Source organism: Bradysia coprophila (genome assembly GCF_014529535.1).
Source record: "Bradysia coprophila strain Holo2 chromosome X unlocalized genomic scaffold, BU_Bcop_v1 contig_173, whole genome shotgun sequence".
Lineage (NCBI taxonomy): Eukaryota > Metazoa > Arthropoda > Insecta > Diptera > Sciaridae > Bradysia > Bradysia coprophila.
Window position 1 is genome coordinate 5,434,906 of NW_023503302.1, and position 21,262 is coordinate 5,456,167.

General features: G+C 35.0%; 1 protein-coding gene across 8 annotated transcripts in view; it reads right to left on the reverse strand.

Annotated features, from left to right (window-relative positions):
* Positions 1 to 21,040, reverse strand: part of LOC119068105 (afadin) — a 40,294-nt gene extending 19,254 nt beyond the window's left edge. For 6 of the 8 annotated variants that reach the window (XM_037171538.1, XM_037171537.1, XM_037171533.1 and 3 more), the window contains exons 1-5: positions 8,536 to 8,595; positions 6,554 to 6,676; positions 6,377 to 6,485; positions 5,685 to 6,304; positions 5,514 to 5,595 (exon numbers count right to left, since the gene is read on the reverse strand). In XM_037171538.1, the coding sequence (XP_037027433.1) occupies positions 5,514 to 5,595; positions 5,685 to 6,304; positions 6,377 to 6,485; positions 6,554 to 6,676; positions 8,536 to 8,580 (979 nt within the window). In that variant the 5' untranslated portion in view covers positions 8,581 to 8,595. Of the gene's footprint in view, positions 1 to 5,513; positions 5,596 to 5,684; positions 6,305 to 6,376; positions 6,486 to 6,553; positions 6,677 to 8,535; positions 8,622 to 20,624 lie in introns of those variants that run through there. The other 2 variants (XM_037171536.1, XM_037171539.1) reach the window with 2 other exon arrangements.
* Between the last annotated feature and the right edge of the window lie 222 nt (positions 21,041 to 21,262).

Sequence of the window (21,262 nt, forward strand, 5' to 3'; positions counted from 1 at the left end):
GATCAAACTAATCAGAAACAATAAAATTAAATAAAAATAAAAACAACGAACAAAAAAGAACTCACACTCGGCTATCGATAATTGAGAAACAATAAGAAAACATGAAGAAAAATACGTAAGAAAGTAGAACTTTTGCAATACATCTACAAAACATAGTGCCAAATGATTTCGATTTTTTTTTTATTTTCTTTTAATTATTTTGCTTATTTTGTTGCTATTTACTTCTTCCGAGATAATTACTTTATTTTATATCGAAAATTTATTTATCAAAGAGCAAAATTAAAGAAAAAAATGTTTCCCGACTTTTCATTATACTAAAAAAAAATTCTCTCCGTTAGCTTTCGGTATTTTCGGTTTTTCGGTCACATTTTTCACATTTTTTTTGTTGCCGTCTTTCCGACAAATCTTTTTATTAATTTCGGTCTGGGTTCTGTGTGTTGTCTTTTCTTGTCTTGGTTTTAAAAAAGCAAATGGATTTTTATTTGAAACAAAACTTTGATAATCATTTGTATCGTTCGTGTCGGAAAACAATGATAAACTTGACTGGTCGGTGTTTGTTATTATACTAACAAAATGCATGAAGCACATAGTTTTCCGTCTCGATATTTATACGTTTCTTACACTCTGGCCCAAAGAGAAAAATATCACATTTGACATTTACACCACTACAACAGGGTTGATCAATATATTTATATACACTTGCGTACTACCGACCCGCTATAACACATGTGACGTTTTCCATGCCTTACCATCACTATTATTAAGCGCCAGAAAAGCTGCTGTGCTACGTATATTTTTAGAAAATCGTTTTCCATCGAAAGAATAAAAAGCTTCTTCATCGAATAGCACAACAAAATTTTCGGTATAACGAACGCCATCTCATTTATCCGAGCGAAAATAAATTGCAGGGAAAATCCAACGATAATTTGATATAAAGCTGAAGCGATTGTGGTACGGTAGCACAATATTTGAATATGTTCTAACGAAAATAACACATCGATTTGACGGTTATATACAATTGAGAGCAGCACAGGTTATCGCGATTGGGGGGATGCAAAAAAAAGTGCTTGATTTACGACGAAAGCGTAAACTTATCATGTAAACCTCAACTTCATTTGTGGTGTTTTTTTGTCGACCTTGAAGCAATGTTGATTTTTGTTGGTACCTTGAAATTCAAATTTTGGGCGAATTAAACTGATAAAAGAAAAGTTTACAAATGTTTTAGTCATCAACTTAATCGGGTCAGTGTTGTTTTTAATAAGATCGAAGAAAAGAAACTGAAAAATCAGAACGCATTTATCATTAAAGATGTAGAATGCAGGAAAAAATAAGTAGAGAGTTTTCAGGAGCGACGAACCGACCGCCGCTTTGGTTCGATTTTTTTAGATTATGGAGGGTCCCAATCTCGTTGACGTTTACAAGATAGGACGTGTTTTGCATCGCTTGTGCGATTTTGACTGATTTTCGGTTCTATTCTTCGTTAAAATATTGATTCACCTGTTCTACTGTGTGATTAGCAGTTCCCTTGGCATTTTTGAAGTGTTATTTTTCGTTAAATTTCATTCTGTTGAAAATTATTGGACTTTTTCAAAATAACAATTGGACAATTGGAACACACAAGGCCGTATTGAGTCGCTTTTGTTTGCTGTCGACAGTTGAGAAAAGAGAGTCATCAATTTGTGAGAGACATTGAAGCTGAACAATGGCATCGAAGTGCGAGTGTTGTAGTAATCCACTGTTGAATTCGGACTTCGTTACTTGTGCGGGTTTATGCAACGGCCTGTTTCATATCAAATGTGTTGGAGTGAATAAACAGATGATCAATTGCATTAACGCTTGCGCCAACATACACTGGTACTGTCATGAATGCAATGCTGCGAATAGAAATATATCCGCAGCCTTGGACCGAATCAACGATGTCGTTGGACTTATGACTAATACGTTGTCGAAGGATTTGAGCCAGTTTGTCGGTGGTTTCAAGGAACAAATGGATAAATTCACAGATATCTACAGCTCGGCGGTTGTCTCCCAAATTACAAGTGCATCGTCGAAGACCTCCGGTGATAATAGAACTGATCGTATTTGTGGTGATGGTTCCGGAAATGTATCAGCCTACGAATCGGAAATGGAAACGTCTAGTTGTGCTGCTCCTGTTTTGAACCAGATTGACGCGGAGCCGTGTAGAAGTATTGTTATTTCGAACATTGGGAAAGACGTTTCGGCTGAGCACTTGAAAGATTATTTATCGAACAAGTTGAAGATTGCAAAAGATAAATTGAGTGTGTCCCTTTTGTTGCCGTCTAACAGGTCCATTGATAATTTGAGCTTTTTCCAATACAAAGTAAAGATACCCGAAGCCGTTTACAGTGTAGTTGTGTTTCCAAAATTTTGGCCTGCCAATGTTTATGTGCGGGATTTTGTTTTAAAGAAGCGAAAGACTCAGAGTGTGACAAAAAAACATTTTTTGGATCCTTTGTAATGTAGACGCTTTTTAGCAGAATGATTTGGACCGCGGCGTTTCATTTGATTCCTGATTTCTTTGGATTGTAATTGAATTTTTACTTTAAATTGTTCTCATTGCATTTTGTCTCATATTTTTGGAAATTTTTCTTTTGTGTTAATATTGATTTTTTGTTGCGTAATTCGTTTTCTCGAAAAAATTGCTGTTCTTTACTACAATCGTGTATTTGTAAGAACTACTGATACTGATGTCGTCAGTTAGCATTTAAGTGCCGTTGACGAAAAATAAATAAATAAATAAATATATGGAGAACAAATTCAGTTTACTTTTGATTTCATTACGCAGAGGTGTGTCAAAACAAATCATCCTTCTATCGAAGCGTAGAGTTCTAAAATTCTTAAGATTAGAATCGTGCGCACTCGCGACCGACTCTCTGAACACATTTTATTTAGGAAAATGTTTGCAATGGTGATATCATGAAAGTATAAGCTTCGTGCATCGAAATCTTTTTGAGATATCCAGAAAACCTAACAGGCTTTAGACTTCAACGAAGGGCAATCTAATAGAGAATATTTTTACGTAAGATTTTTAATTAAGTTTCCAAAGATTAATTCGCTTTTGTCATAATGTCCGTGTGTCTTCACGTCTTACCGTGTGAAGTATATTCAAAAATCGTTTGATTTCATCCAGAAGTGAAAGACGGCTAGTTATAACAACTCTGCGTTACCTCGTTCCCGGGGGTCTATGTGGAGAAACGGATTATCCAAGTGTTCAAAAAAAGATCTACCGAAGAGCGAGAACATAGTGTTCACCGATAAAGACATACATGTATCCACCTAACGAATTATACGAACTATAGGTACACACGCGTTGCATTGATTCGGTTTTGAAGAAGTTGAATCTAAGCCGACAAATTATTTGGGTGGTAGTAATCTAACGAAATTTTTAACTTTTTGATTTGTGAGCTTTTTAAGAGAAATTTTCGTGTTTTCTTCGGGATGTTTTGAATCCAACCTTTAGTCGATTCCGAAAATCGAGGTGCTGTTAAAAAAGTCTATTTGCTGTTGGAAAATTCAAACTTTCAGTTATTGAATTGATACACAATGGCAAAGTGTGATATCTATAGAATTTAAAGCTTGGTCAGACCCACGGTTCAGGACAAATTTTGGTTTGATTTGTAAGCTAAAAGAGAGGATTACAAAAAATACAAAGCTTCTTGAAAGTGACTCCGAAAACGGTAGATCGATTGGTGCTACTAAAGATGGATTCTTTTGAATTTCGACTGACCGAAATCGGTGCTATTTTTTCCGGGACTTTTTTGTATATAGTCTATAGCGCTTGGTGTCTAGGCACCGAAACCAGTCTCAGATATTTTTCTTCTTCCATACCTGGCTGGTGGTGAGCGCTCAAATATCGAAAAATAGGGTGTCGTAAACCGGATATAATTTCCGTAAGGTGGCGAGGACGCGGGCCTGAAAGGGTTCGTCGGAAAGCTGAGGTCGAGTACTCCCGGAGCAAATATTTACTTCAAAATTTTTATAATAAACGGCCGAAAATATGACCTTCGGAAAATTTCTCAAAAATCGATGGAACCTCGGTGAACTTTGACAGTGATGGATCACTACACTTTCAAACAAAATGGTCTTCAAAGTTCCTCTAGACATATACCTTTGTTGTGGAACATTATACGCTTCGAAAACGTTACAGTTAGAAACTGGACAAGTCACATTAACGAAATTTAATTGATTTGCTTTCTTTTTGAAAAGGACGACGAATAGAAGTTTTTTGATAGTTTAACGTCATCCGTTGAACTTTAACGTAAGTACTCCGTTTTTAACAATCGGATAATTCGCTAAAAAACCGGTAAGAGTAGAAACGATCTTTCGAACTATAATTTCCAGGCCTTGGTTAGGACTTGGCAAAATACTGCTTCCTCTTGACATTTTCCATACAAACATTGCATTACCACTTTTACAACAAACTACCATTCAACCATATTTTATTGATCCATTGAAATGTTGACCGAAAAAATGACTTTAAAGTCACGACCAGACCAGATGTTTTATGTGGAAAAACAGAACCGCTGTGTATTTAGTGTTTGAAATTAAAAATGATAAAAACCAGTGAGCTACATGACTGAATTAATTTATGAGGAGACTTTATGAGGTTTGTGTTTTCTCTCTCTGTCTTATCAAGTCTCGTACAAACACCAAACATTTACCGTACACAAAATGAATTTATTTAACTTTGTCGGACGAATATATATACATTCGTGAGCCGGACTGGAGCCAAAAGATAGTTTTCTCTGGTAAACCACGTAACACGGCAGCAGGAAACTGGTCAATGCGGTGGTGGTGGTGGTGGTGGGCCGCTTTTTATCATTTCATAAGAATTTATGCGGAAAGTTATGGCTGCAGAAAATGACAATAATGCCGAATGAAATATAATGGCCACATGGTTGTGACAATGAAACTATTCGTAAATTATTATTATCCTGTCCTTGTAAATGTTTTCTACTTTTCGAATGTACAACAGATAGTGGCACCGGTAATCTGTTTAAAATATGACAAATATTTGCAGACACCAAAGTGCATCGAATGTAACCGCAGAATGTTTTCGAATAAATTGAATTCAACAATGCAGGAAGTTTGAAAAGTAAACCAATTTTTCAGTTTATTTATCAGAGGGATGAGTGGGCGGCAAAAAAACTCGGGCTGTGAAAATGACTGGTAAAAATGGTAACAGAACTCGTGTGTGCAATGGGGTGAAAACGAGAATACAAAATGTTTTTTTTTTAAGGAGATCGAACTGGCAATGGGTCGTCTCATAAGGATGGCCCGACGAGAAAAAATTAGGTCCACCCGCTCATCTCTATTTTCAATGCAATCTTACAGACATTGCAACCCCTCTTCCTCCGAATTTTCGAATTCTAAGAAAAATAGAAAAAAATCTCCGTTTCTTGTTGACTATGAACTCGTCACTAGTTACTACAAACACTGGCATATTGAAGTCGTTTCAAAGGGTTTAATAGAAATGATCTAATTTGGCTCACCTCTGGATGTCGGATGATTCATTAGTATCGATAGAGGGCATTCATCGTCATCTAAAATGTATTCTGTGCCGTCACTGTTCACCTAAAAGAAAACAAACACAGGGCGAAGTTAAGACTTATGCTGTCACTTCAGCGCCTATTCAACCTTAAGCGAGTGTCAATAGCAATTACCTGAACTAAACAATAATTGAGTGGACTACTCTCCAGACCGTATTTTGCTAACATTTCCCTAACTACCGCTTGAGCACAATCCCGAATCGATAACAGCAATGTTTTGTAAGGTACATCTTGACACAAACTTTCGCCATAGATCTTTAACGTTCCACCAGTGTCGGGACCACCGTCTCTCGATCGAAATTGTTGTAGTTTCTTCTCCAGAATTTGCTGTCGCCGTCGTCGCATAACCGCTTCCGGATTGGATATGGACCGAGTGAACGATGTTTCCGGCAATTCGTTGTAGAGTTTTTCGGCAACATGATTCTCTGTATCGGCGGCCGGATTGGAATTTAGTTTTGCTAATTTTTCCTTCTTTTTCTGCTCCTTTTTCTCGCGTTTCGACAATTTTCGTTTGAAATTTATGTCCGGATTTTCCAACGCATTTATGTTCAACATTGTGTCGCGCAACAAGAACCGTCCTTCTCGATCGTCTATGTGCCAATTCAATTGGACTAGCAATGGCTTTTCGTCCGGATTCAATTTACGATCTTCACCATTCGAATGTGTTTCGTACAGAGCGTAGCTAGGCAAAGACAACATTCGCATATCGGGCCGGAATTTTTCAATTAGAGTTTCTGAAATTCAATTTTTAATTTTTCGGTTATGTTCCGTGATGGACAGAGATGAATAGAAACACAATTTTTTACCTATGACATCAGACACGGTAGCATCAGAAGCCACACGAATGCACTTCGTTGCGACTTTTTGACCATGATCTTGGAAATAGAATCTCATCACCCCGTGAAATTGTAGATTCTGGATAAATGGAAGTTAGGAAAAATTACAAGGCGAAATTTGAAGAAAAAATTTGATTGAACACGTACCTCGTCGGGTTCAGATAGTTCGAATAAATCCAAACGATTTGCATTCCATTGCTGAATAACGGAACGCAACGCCTCCCGTTCTAGCATACGTTTTTCGTTCGATGTCATTGTCATTGGGACGACCTGAAAGAATGAAAACGAACGAAATGAAAAAAAAAATTATTTAATTTAACTTTGTCATGCTATAAGCCAGACATGTTTTTGGTTAGTTCGTTTTAGTCGGATATTTGTTTCTTGTGTTTCAATTGTTGGTTAATCAAAGACATTACAACTGCCATGCCAGAGCGCTTGATACTATTTCTGTACATATAGTGCAGAGCCAAGTTGAAAGTAGAAAATGAATCAGATTTTTTCTCTCTTTAAATGTTGTAGAGGTGTAGTGCCGTTCAAGTGGACGTTTGGTAATTTAGAAGTTTTCTTTTTTGAAACACATCATATGGTTCACTTGATGATTAAACGGAATTTCTAATCTAATGAAGGCATACTGGATATGCCATGAATATTATTCACACGAAGATTGGTAATGGAAATATGTAAATATGTAAAAAAAAACAGTCAGCGCAGATAAACTCATAAATAATTCAAGCGAATGTGCTGGTGAATTTTAATTAAAAATATGAAAATTGCATTTATAACACCCAGTCGATAATCTACCCGAAGGGCTACGTGCGTTCGTCGAAAATAAACGGATTTCCTCTAGTGTTACACGCAGAAACTTTACGACCGTGGAAAGTTTTTCCCCTTCTCCAGATTTTGAAATGAAAAGGACGCCCGAAGTAGCAATTTTCGGTTCCGAATCGAAACTTTCGATCGTTTCGATCAAGGGAGACGCATTTTTATCTATCGAATTAGAAAAGACCTGCTTCTCCAGATGACGTTAGTTGGGAAAAGATCAAAGGAGTTTTCGTTATTTAGCTCTTGAAATCATCAGGACCTCCCGATCAGGATTAAACTACATTGTTGTACATAAACATAAAATAATTCCTTTTATGCATCTCCACGTTGTTGGACAGTTTGGACTGATTACATCAATGAAGTGCGGTGTTATAAAATGTTCTTCCTTTTTTTGCTATGCTGGGACAATCTAGAGCCGCATTTCCGTTCTCCATACGAGCTGTTTTTCATGTTTCCGGTCGATCAATTTGAGAAACTGTTAATGGTTAAATTGATGATCGATTCTTAGAGCTGATTGAGAAGTGTTATTAATTGATCATCAATTTTTGGGTAGATCTTCGAACTTCAAATTTGATGATCAAGTTGATTATGAGTCATAATTTATGACAGAAAAAATTAATTGATTTGATGCGAGAAATTTGATGTGATTCGGATGTACAAGTCAGGGTTGGGATGGTGTTTGAGAACACATTTGAAACGACTTTACAATTTACAATCAAATCGTGTTATACATTCGTGCAAAGGAGGAATCTGTCATGGATACTGATTTTAGGAGTTGTTGGTGTGATTGTGTTGGTTTAATTAAATGAAGTAGGAGATTTTCCATTTTTTCTTTTAAGGAACTTCTTTGGTATTACCATGGAATCTACACACAAGGAATACACATTCCAAAATTTCACATATTTATTCTCTGTGTAAAATGATATTAGGATTTTTAAAGTCAACCAGCTCGACTTTAGCGGCAACTATGGTTCAGATTGCGTTTGTTGTTATCTTTATATTGAATGCAAACTTTGTTGTAAATATTAAAATTTCCCAGAACAGCAACCTCATTTCCCTCTAAAGTGTATAAAATTTCCACTTCATGTCGAAATTAGACTTGAGAAATTTTGCTATTGATAAAATTCTTGTGTTCAACATGAAGATGAAGTATAACCATGAACTTTCTGATGCTTTTTTTCGGGAACAAACAACACAATTTCTGGGATTCTAAAGAAGCAATCTACATGGAGGAACTTGAGTCAATCCGTTTATTGTTTTAATTTATTCAGCATAAATTATTCATTCACTTCAAAAATTATAGTTACATTGAACGGAGAAAATTCCTTGATGCGACCGGTGCAGAAGTTCATATTTCGTTCGTACAACTAAGATTGAAGTCATTTCATTGCACGACCACAGCTGGCTGCATTGCTGTTTTTAAAAAAATATTCTTTCAATTTTCAGTTTCTTTTTTTTTTAAAGAAAAAGAAATTCAAAATTGTTGAAATTTTCTTTATTATTATCAACACTCAACACGACAACTACTCTTCAACTGGTATGTCCTTCTTTTTACGATAAAACTTTGCTAAACACAGAATGAACATTTCGCAAAAATATTCTTCGTCTTGAATTTTCATTGACATCGCACAGAAGTGTACGACAGAAGACAACCCCCCCCCCCCCAAAAAAAGAAGAAATTGCTCAACCATTTCAAAACTCCAACTTTATTTTTCGTAAAGTCGCATAATAACGAAACGCGGACAAATCCTTTTCCATGTTCCCATGACGGTGGTACACATAACATTCGAATATTCTTCAAAAACTTTACGTGAACTAAAAGATTCACAAATAATAATTACAATCTAAAAACCGAACACTAAATCATTCAATGAGTTCACGATTACCGAAAAAGGGTCCTTGTGTCTACAGTACCCACTGTACGTACTTAAAAAGCGGAGAAATTATGTTTCCTCGACCAAACTTTGTTCGGTCTGGTGAGATTATATTTTTAGGATTATTTATGTGACAATGTTGGTTGGGCGTACTCTTACAGATACAACTGGTATTGTATATATATGACGAAACGACGATTGTTTAATCCAACATTAAATGGTGAGTTTTCACAGCATTTGGAGGAAATGCAGTTTGTATAAACACAAAACCATTTCTTTTCCACACATTATCCACGCTTTTGATGGTGCAGTATTAAAACCACGAAAAATTGTTTATTTTACTTAAAATCTCACTGGAAACAAAAGTCTCAACTTGAACGGGAACACACCGAATCTTGCTCGCTTTTCACTGGCATTAATACAACGAGAACGAAAAAACAAAAAATGCCACACAATATTCACTCAGAACGGTATATTGCTTATGAAATAAAAATGTCTTTCTATTTGCGTGATTTTGATATTATTAAAATGGTAAAATGGATAGAACGAACAACCAAAGTGTGTAACTTACTCAAACCGATTTCAGTTGCAACTTTATGTAACGGTTAGATAGAAAGAATTAAGTCGAATATTGATTGTACACACTTTAGTGGTTTCTTTTCTATTTTTTTTTATCGTTCCCCCATTCTGGGTTGTATTAGTTTGGCGAATATAGTTTGATCGATGCAACAAAACAAAACAAAAAATTTTATATGTGAAAAATAATGTGAAACAATAAAGAAAACGAAAAGTTTTCATAATAAAATTTTCTTTCAACAGTATAGGTACCTACACACAATTTGTGTATGCTTCACCAGGGTAGTTTCGCATAAAATCAACCGAATTATACTGGAAAGCCTTAAGTGAGTTTCCTTTTCGCGCGCGAACAACAAAGGGAGTTTATTACAAGTATAGAATAAGCAAAACAATGTCGCTCTGCCTAGCTCTGTGCATCGGTATACACACGCCTATTCTTTCGTTTAACGTTTTATTAAATCTGATTGTGAATCATAAATTAAATTTTCTAGAAAATATCAACTAGAGTATTCTCGTTAATTAAACTCAATTATTTGAACATGATGCTGTTGCTGCTGCAGTGATGAAAGGAAAAATCTCTTGGGAGTCTCAATTTATTGTCGTTTTTCTTGTTTGTGTTTATAAAATGTTTACAATGAAACTTCGTTGTATTTCTCTGGTTCAGGAACGTATATATCAGTCAACAGAATTTTATTAATTATGTCATTTTTGACTCTTGATTGTCGGAGGCTATTTACTATGTGATACGCTTACGTTTTATCTATTTTACTGTCGAAATAACAATGGAACATGGAACATTAAGAGCATCCCATGTGCAATGTGTACCTACACCCACAATAACTAAAATGTGGAATGCAAAAGTAAAGTTAAACAATAACAATAAATGGAAAATCGTTCAGAGATTTGGGAATAAAATTTAAATACAAAATGACTGCACATCCAGCATAACATAGATTTTAATACACGTTAGACATCTGGTTGTTTAAGCTGCGAAGATAACATTTTCGTTTCAATATGCATTTGCTTCTAATTACAAAAGAACAAAACGGGAATTACTTTGTGTTCGTTAAGGTATATTATACACTACACATCCGATAAATATGTACAACAAAAGATGTGTGTATGTTAAGCACACATTTCAATAGACATATATTCACATTCACCATCTGAATTGTCGGCACAACATTCGGTTTGATTAATAAAATGCGATCTTAAGCACACGTGAAGTAAGAAATAAGAATGAAAACTTTACGATGAATGCAAGTGTAGTCAAAATGTATGCCGAAAGAATTTCATCAGGATTGAGATAGGGAAATAAGCAACATAACTCAATGGCAATGGTATTTCGGAATCAATTGACTAATTGCTCTTGATGCAAAATTCGTATAGATCTCCAGAAAACTCAATTCCGATGTTGTTGGTGGAAAACATTTGCGAGCACTTGAGCAACGCTCGAGGGAAATTTGGGTTCGGCCAAGGCTTCCAAAACCTTTTCATCCTCGCGGCGTGAATAACATTTTCTCCTCCCAAATGAGGTGAGACGATGGCGTTTTGTTGACGCCCTCTCTGATGGTTCACGTGAGAAATTTTTTATTTTCGCAATTCTTGTTTTTCCCATGGACAAGAATGTGTCTGTGTGGGTCTGTGTCACAAATCAAAAATGAGACGATAACAGCCTTGATTCAAAATTGCAATGCTACTATGAGCAAATCAACACCAGGCAAATAATAATTATTTGTTATCTGATAACCAATCGCTCATAGTTGGCATTGCAATTCGAAAATTTGGTTGTTGACTACCAAGGTCATAGTTGACAACCGAATTAATTACCATCGAGATGTTTACTATTCGAGAGCTTCGCACCGACTGATGCAATTATTCTACCTGCTTGTCTATTTATAACTCGAGAGTTTGGTAGTTGGCTACCACGATGATAAATTGCAATGCTACTATGAGAAAATCAACACCAGGCAAATAATAATTATTTATTATCTAATAACCTATCGCTCATAGTTGGCATTGTAATCCGAAAATTTGGTAGTTAGTAGCTAAGAGCTAACTACCAATATTATAATTGACTACCAAACGTAATTTTTGGCAGAGATGTTTACTATTCGAGAACTGCGCACTGACTGACGAAATTATTCTGCCTGCTTGCCTATTTAGAGCTTGAACTTTTGGTAATTGACTACCAAACTGGTAGTTGACTATCATGGTGATTAGAGGTGGTAGAGATGTTAACTGTTTGGTAGTTGACGAAACTGATAGAAAATTGGTGGAGATGTGAATATCGACTGATGAAACTATTCTTCCTGCTTGCCTATTTACAACTCACTTATTTGGTAGTTGTTAGCTCCAGAATTATAGCCGGTCTATTCTTGTTTCTCTTTGCAACTGTCACTTTGTTTTGATTTTGAAAAATGGTCAAACAAATTGAAACAAATTCGTGGATAAAAACGGTTATTTCCCCCACTCATGTATGAAAAATTATGTGTTCACCTCAGGGAGAAATAACCGTTTTACAACGCTGAAACTTTGGAATTCTGTAGTCTTTGTTGTGGGCTTACCTAGGGAAAAAACTTGGAAAGTTGAAAGTTTTTCTCGGGTGACTTGTGGCCCCCGCTACGCTCTTGAAGTGCAATTTCCAACTTTTTATCTCTTGTTGAACAAATAACTATTTTATAGGGCGGGAATTTTCAACCATCAAATCTGGATTCTCAATTTTTACAAGATCATCCTATCAATACGTATCAAATAATGTCACACTTATCACTCAAGAAATCTTTCCACGACCTCGTCAGAAAGTTTTGATTGCAACATATTTCGCGTGGAATTCATCGACTGATGATAGAGGTATAAATTGCTAAAGGAAACTTATGTGTAACGTCGAGTCCGTTTTTCTTATTAACTCAGTTACGAAAATTACAAAAGACGTAACAAATAAAATACCGATCGATCATTGGTGTGATTATGTGTTGCTCCAAATCCGACGACAAAAAATGTTTTTAATGTTTCAATACACTGGAAAATGCACACCATAAAATGACGACAAAATATTTGGAATATCTCGCAGGTATAGAACGGTAGAAGATATGAATTTTTTAAAATATGTCGAAATGAGAGGTGTACCTATGTCACGTCTTAAAAGCATTTACATTACTCACACGAAAGAAGTGTCTTCACGTCGTCATATCTTAAAGACTAACTTTGCAAACGGTAGTGAATTTTCTATCAACAACACCACACTCATCATAAACAGTTTACTGACCGTGTAATGCAACACTACGACACAAAACAACAACAACAACAAAAATTGTAATGTACTCGTAATACAGACCAACCGAGTTGTTACATTCCTCGTTTGATTGTATGTACGAGTAAACAGAAAACGTTGTCAAGCATGTGTGGGAACGAAATTCAAAATACAAAAATTATGTTGTGTCTGTCCGCGCTGCATGACGAGAACTCTATTTTATTTTACAAGGGATTAAATTTGGTTTTAATAAACTAGGGGAATTTTTTTTACCTTTCCTTTCTCGTAACATATAAAAAAGCGGTTCTTGTTTATCGAACCCTACACACCTGAAAATATGATTTACAAAAAAAAAATAATTCAAGTGAGGGTATACTCAAGACACACCAATCTATCTCTACATATATGTGCAACGTACAACGAAATGAGTTCAACAATTTTTATGTGAATGGACTTTTCATGACAAGTTAATTCTGTCTCATGTATGTAAGTGAACATAATATAAAACACATCTTTGCCGTTAAATTGTATTTATGCAATGATGCATCAAATGGAACAGAAAAAAATTAGCTAAAGTAAATGATGGAAATTCGGATATTGTAATGTGCTATTGTAAATGTTCGTTCCAAACCTTGTTTGTGTATATGGTTTATTCGCTGGATACGAAATTGATATTTTTTTTATTTCATTAGGCGATACAGTCGTTACGTTCTCAATCAACAATAATTTTTTTTTTTTTGATGAACATAGAAACAAGTTTTCAATATTCTTCCCTTGATCGACGACACAATGCCCTGGATTGCTTCCAGGCAATTTTCTGTCACAATTTCGGTCACAAAGAATGTTTGTACTGCGTTGAAGAGATTGAATAGACGAGAAATTTAAGTCTCAGACACAATGAATTGGTTACATTAAAGAATAAAAATTAAAAACTTTAGAGTAGTCACAAAAGTGGACTGAAAAAACTGTGAAGAAAATTGCAGCGTTTCTACAGCGATGTGTAATAAAAGGACAATTATCGCGTCATATTGAAATTGGCATGAATTCGAATAACATAATTGTTCGGAGTAGAGATGAGATGAGTACTAAAACTAGTTCCAGTAAAGGCAGTTCAGATAATGAGTCAATGATCAAAGAACTGAAAGGTACCTTAATCAACTAGAACTAAGAAATCAGAAATCACTGTGTTTACCCAGGCCACTTCGGTGTAGATGGAAACGAGTAGGCAGATGATTTGGCTGGACAAGGATATGCCTCTGCAATTAACAGTTCCCATATTGTTTGTGTGAACGGGCAATAAAAGTGTGATATGGGCTTCAAATTCGCAAGTAACGGGCATGGACTGGGTATTTACATGAAACACGTTAAATTGATTAACTTTTCCTAAAACCTAAAAAAGACTTGGCTTTTGTTGTTGTATATGAGCTGAGTGAAGGAGTAGGGAATCATGTTCAACAACTACTACAACCAAAATGATTGTCTGAACTTCTCTTCATATACGCCAGTATAGGACCTACCTATTTAGTGGACTTCTGAATTTAACACTTAAACACTTTATACGGATTGTGCATTTTATTCTTGGGCACTGGGCTGTCACAGTGGGTGGGCTTTTTTTTATGATGGGCAAACTTTGGGCTGTGACCACCCATCTATAACGATGATAACGATCAACTAGCAAATAAAAACATTTTGCAGGCATTGGAAGAGCGGGCATTTTAGTAAATACATTTTTGGGATACAGTCGAGTTCAGAGATTTAGAAAGTCCGTGCATCTCTGATTAGAAAAATTGACGATTCGATTTATTCGAATAAACAAACTGTCGTATCGCTACAAAACCGAACCGAAAAAAGCAAAAATTTACGAGAAAAATCGAAGGACGGAACTACGGACGAGATATGGCTACGGTGTGTGATGGTATGTTTTTGTTTCTTTTATTAAGTTTTCGTATTTATTATACGCACGCAGTCACCACACAAAAAAAAAATCATTTCAAATTTCAAACATCGACAGACATTCCAAGAAATAATCACTGTATGGTAAAATGAAAGTCGAACGATTTTCGGATAATCAAAATATTGTTTGCATAAAATTTCCATAACATTTTAATAACAACGAGAAATTATACTTCCATCGAAGGAATGATACCACAGCAAACTGTTATATTCGGAAGAAGAAAACCATAAAAAAATGAATAAATAAATTTGTAGATTCGTTTAAAAAAGGTGAATTAAATGATGGAAATATATTGGGAAAAGACAGAAAAAACGTCATTTGAATGAACGAGAGAGAGAGAGAGAAAGGTAGAGAAAACTTAATTTAAATCCTCCTCTATCTTCGATTGATTGACTTTTTATTTACTCGTTAAGTCTGGGACTACGTAACATTGTATACATATAGGGATGGATGAAGTAGCACCGAACCGACAATGATAAAATTCGTCGAAATTAAATTTTATCTGCTAGCAATTTTCGAAGCCAGCATACGGGTTTTATGAAATTATAGTTCGGTTTTCAAATATGATTCAAACTTTTGGAATTCAATTAAATTGTTTTGCGAATTGCCAATTTTGATAGTTTGTTTTCAATTTTGTATTTAAACAGCGTTTGGAGTTAGGTCTTCCCAATTATTTTATTTCATATTTTTAAAAGCTCGGACTGGTTCATTCGCATAAATGAAATGGAATAGATATACGAACCCGGCATAATTGAATGGCAATTATTACGAAATGTTTAATTGCAGAAAATGTGTTTTATTGTGAGTCACTCCATTTAGAACGAAAACCATCTAAATTGATGACTTTGACTCACACAGCACACACACACACACACACCAAAAAAAAGTTAAGTTTCTTTTAATATAAATCGAATTTCCATATTTTAATTGACTGCAATTTGAAAATCTGTTCATCCGGCATTGAAGTGCCTCTATACGAACTGTACTACAAATAAAAAAAAAAATTGTCGATTCTCGTTTGAATTGTAAAGCCGAAAAGTAAGAGATTTTGATGTTCGCAAGAAGAAGTTTGCGGTTTCTTTCTATTAAAGAAACCTTTGCATAAAAACCTTGGTGTATGAAAATGGGATTAAGAAGATGAAAAATGTATGAGTCGTACTGGTTGAATGGTTAAAGGGACTATTCATAATCTTCCTTTATACATCAACCATTGAAACATTTTTTTTTCCTCCAGACTCATAATCATAAGAGGCTTAAAACTTTTTTTTTTCGGGGGTAATACTCCTTAACTCGTATACTATAACGCCATGTGTGTGATGATGTGCTGGCTGAGAATATATAGGATGCGTAAATAGAAATTAGGTCTGTTCGTAATCTATTGTCTTTTACGAAGAAAAATTGTTTGGATTGGGAAAGTTATGTGTATGCATGGACTGGACAGATTCCATTTAAATCTGATCGGTATGTAAGTGTCAATGTTGTTGGAAACTTTCACTGGCACTTCCGTTTTGTGGATTTGAACAAAAAAAAAATAACTTAGCCAGTTGGTGTATCGAGAAAGATTTATTTTTCTGCAATTGAGTTTTTCATTTCGTTCATTTTGCTGATGTATTCGATGTAGTAATTTATAGAGAAAAAGGCCGAGTGACTGACCTGTGTTCTGTAAAATTTTCGCACAGAATTCTACAATCTGTACGAGTTTCCTGAACTTTGTTTGTATTGTCATTCAACCAATCAGAAGAAATGACCGTTGACGGTGTGTGTTTCTTCTTTTAACTTCCAGGAATTTTTACACAACTCAGCAAATATAGTTAATCACAAGATTAGTGCGATCGGATGTGTAACGTAGTCAGCAATAGTGACAAAGTTCAAACGATAGATAGTTATTCGTGAGAATCATATGGACCTTTGTCATAGATGTGCATCAATATGGTGACAGTGTTCAATCGACATCGATTGCTGAGAATCATACGGATTTATGGCTCAATGGGTTTTCACGGAATGAAACAACGACAATTCAAATCGTCGATTCGTTGGCCTATGTTCCATTTCATTTTTAGTAATCGTCGGAATTACACCCGATTCGACCGGTATTTTGTCGAATTGGACTGTAATTAACTGACATCAGAGATGCATCGACTTAGGATGATATATAAGATAGTCTAGAGGAGAGGTATTATAATGTAAGTTGTTTCGGCACGACAGAGTAAAGTTAACCAGATAGGAGCGCTGATTTGACTAGGGACCTGTTATATCTAGCCTTTGTGGTTTGCGAATAAAATTTTTCATTTTATGTCAGTGTACATTTGAGTTCATTTTCATACAGTGTATTAGGTCTCTTATTTGACGATTCGAAAATGAACCGCTCCTGCCTGGTCTATTTTACTCTGCCGTGGTTTCGGTCAAGATAGGCTAAGATAGAGTCAAATATTTGGAAGAAGAAAAAATTGAAAGGAAAATGAAACCAGGGCAATTGAACTCAATTCAAGAAATTGCAGTGTACTGAGTTGGAAGGAGTCTTTCTTGTCCTCTTTAGGTATTTATTTCATATTAAAATTAGTTGAAATTGTAAGAAGTCGGCTGAGATAAACCCAGTCCAAGCCTAGTTCTAGAGTGAAACTCATAATTAAGTACGAAATGGAACTTTATCGACCTCCGCACCGCAACCGATTTGGGCTGAATTTTAACTTAATCCCATTATTTCAAATATCTTTCAGGAGAAAAACCGGTTACAAATTATGGAACGGGTGAATTCATTTGTGAATTCAATGTCTTCATATGCATAGGTAAACCCCTTGCTCTCTGCTACGATGCCACGTAATATAAGTGTCACAAACCACATAGAGCCCAGCACTTCGTATTTATGATATAAATTACATTTTCAATTACAAGAAGATCTTGCCAAATACTACCGTTACCATGTCGAATATATACTCGCAGAAGTGTTGAAACCCATCAGTTATACACACAATTTATTTACGTGCAATTCCGACCGGGACACTCTATTTGTCCGATTTGAAAAGCAAATTCACTCGAGTATGTTTGAGTAATTACATTAAGTTCAATTGTTGAATTACTGCATGAATATAACGATCATGACAACATATGGGTGCGGTTAATTATTTTCTTCCAAATGTAAACAGCTTAGCTCTGTGCACACAATTAAATGTAGACCGGTGCGCCAGCTAGCCATGTCAACCGATAGTGACCGTACATAACTTCTAAAGCCACCTGTAGCCGATGTTAGATCGGTGACTGAATCGACTGAAATGTTTTTCTGAAGGTTACCTTTTTAACAGAAAAATATTCAGTAGCTTAGTCTCGGTTACAACTTTAGAAGTCACAATTTCGACTATTAATGCGCAGCAATGACAAGCTTTTGCGTTGCTCTAATTGTCAAATTGAATGCAAGTCTCTTTCTTATTTTTAGTCTTTGAATGTTAAACAGCAACTGTAGTTACTCTGTTCTGTCTGTTCTGTAATTTCGATTCATTTATTGTTCTTGTTAAACAAAATCGTCGCTTAGTGCAATCACACAGCGAATGGAAAATGAGAAAAAAAAAACGAATCAGACAGTAATCGTTTTCGTATCGGCGGGAGGCGTATCCTTTCAGAATATCTTGGTGACACTACTTATTATAGCAGTAAAAATTCAGTTAAACAAACACATTTTAGCCACAAATATCATAAGCGCCAATCGACGCACAGATCTACATTGAAGTGTTTGGAATAAATATTTCTAATTAGGCCTTTAAACTCGGCGAGATTACCGGGTCAACAATGTTCGAATGTACTTTACCGGCTGTTTAAAATCTAATCTTACAATCGACCATTGAACTAACAATGTGCTGACGAAACGATCACATATTATTGTGCGATTAGAGCGGAACCAAAAGTAGAAGAAGAAGAAAAAATGGGCAACGAAAAGTAGTAAAATTACAATTCGAAACGATAACATCTCCTCTATCGTCTGTGTGTAAATATTCGTTTTCTTTTGTGTAAAATGTAAGGCAATAAAATCAAGATAAATAAAAACGACAAAAACAAATTAAAATACACGAACAATGTTTCTAAGATAGTTTTTTAAACGCGAGAAAGAGAGGCCCCACTTAACAACTGACAATAATGCTGTTGTTCTCGAAACCATCCTAAAGAATAACATTATTTAACCAAAATAAACGTTGAAGCGATTAAAACGACAAACTTTATGAATGAAAAAACGGTTTCTTTTTTTATAAATGTTCAATATAATTTCAAAGACAAAGAACATTCCTTTACAAAACTTTATAACCGAAAAAAAGGTCTTTATCAACCACAGTCACATGCGCACAATATTAATGTTAATATGTGCGCGATTCGGAATAAGTAATAATTTCTTAATTTGATGAAAATGAGAACTTGGTGAATTTTGATTTTATTCCATTCAACTTTAGACAATGGAATAAAATCAAAATTCACCATTGAAAACCATTAAGTAAAAGAGAATAGGCAGAAAAAAATGAACACACATACGCACGTCAATAATCTAACATCAATATATAGCCACTTCGAAACAACGAAAACGATTAGAACGAACGCCTATATATGATGGAGGAGGCACAGGGAGTAACTTAGAACAAATTTTATTGTTGCTGATTAGAACATTTTTGTTTTTTGTATCGTCCCAAATTTTTCACTTTTAAATATAGGAATCGGTTTTCAATTTTCTGAATGTCTTAGGTATCACTTGTATAAAATTCATCAATGGTGAATAATGTTCATTTTTTTCATACATTTTAAAGTGTCATAATCGAGGATCCTGCATATTGTACATCTTTTTTGTTACATCGACAGACGAGATCCACTACACGAATTACACAATTTTTGACATATTCCTTCACATTCCGTTGGACTTAAAAAGTGCATTCAAAACGTTTCATAAATTCATGTTTTGAACATATCCAAGGTAAATAGAAGGTCTATTTTGACGAGATATAGTAAAAAGAGAAGAAAAAAAAACAACAACAACAAAATATCAATTGCCGATAAACGTATTCGTTGTAAATATTTGAAATATTTGTACACAGCAGGTGCAGAATGTGTAAAAAAACGGAGTTTTTTTTCTCCTCTAGTTAAATACAGCAAAAGAGAAGTGTATAATTATACAATTCGATTAATGTAGGCTAGGTGGGATAAACTCTTTTTTTAAGTTGTAAATTTGTACAAATGTAACAAGAGAGCTTTTGAATGCAAAAGGAATGCTTCTCAGAGCAGGTATATAGTTAATCATATACAAGAAGAAGACGAGAAAAAAAACCGTGAAGATTGAATTGCATGTTTTAAATCACGCAAATCGTATTTTCCATTGGAATGAAATCAAAATTCAACATAGTTGAAACTGATCGTCATAGAACGGCAGAATGCGGAATGAAATTCAAAACGGTCGGAATGAAATTTAAGAGTGCAACGAGTGTCTGTGAAACATTTACTGGTACCTGATAATGTTTTATTGGGCAAACGATCAACTTATCGACATAATATATTATTAATAATGTAGGCCTATGAACTCTAAGTAAATAATTATGACGTCACGCACGACAAAACTAATGTTTAATATCGATACACGGCAATGCAATTCTATTTATCTGCCTAAAACGATAATCTCGCAGTTATCTCTCTAAATCCTCGAAACACACCCGAGAATAATACATATATCGAAATTATGAATATATCTATAGAGATAGATACACAACGACTTACCTTGTTTTTATTTATGCTGTCGTCCCGTGTATATGAATTTTTATGATCTCAAGAATTTTTATAAGAAATATTAAAGTCGAATCCAATTTTTTTGCTAGGTGCACACAAACATATACGACCATCACTTTCTATACCATTGCTGTTGGTATTCAATGGAGCTCCTATATTCATATATCTTTGCACCGTTCACTTAAAACATGATTTTTGTTACATGCCACTCTGGGGCACTTTTTAAATACGAATTTCACACAGAAATATTTTGATTTTTCACTAATTGTCTTTGATTATGATATCACTGTGGTATTTTCGGTATAAAATCATTGGTTGCACTAAGTAAATTCACATTTTTACATGATTTATTAGAAAAAACATAAAGAGCACACACACTGTCTAGATTATCCAGATGCGCGTCGGACTTTAAATGTAATTCCAATCGGTACGGTACTGTACCAGCGCTTGACGTGTCATTCAATCGGTATCGGTATCATGTATCGGAATGGAACGCACGCTAAATATAAACGTCATTGCACATTCGAACCGTATAAATTCAACGGAATAAATAGTTATTTTTTGTGTATCTGTTTTGGACGATTGATTTTAGGCAATTTCGCGGATTGTAGGCCGAACGAAGTGAGGCT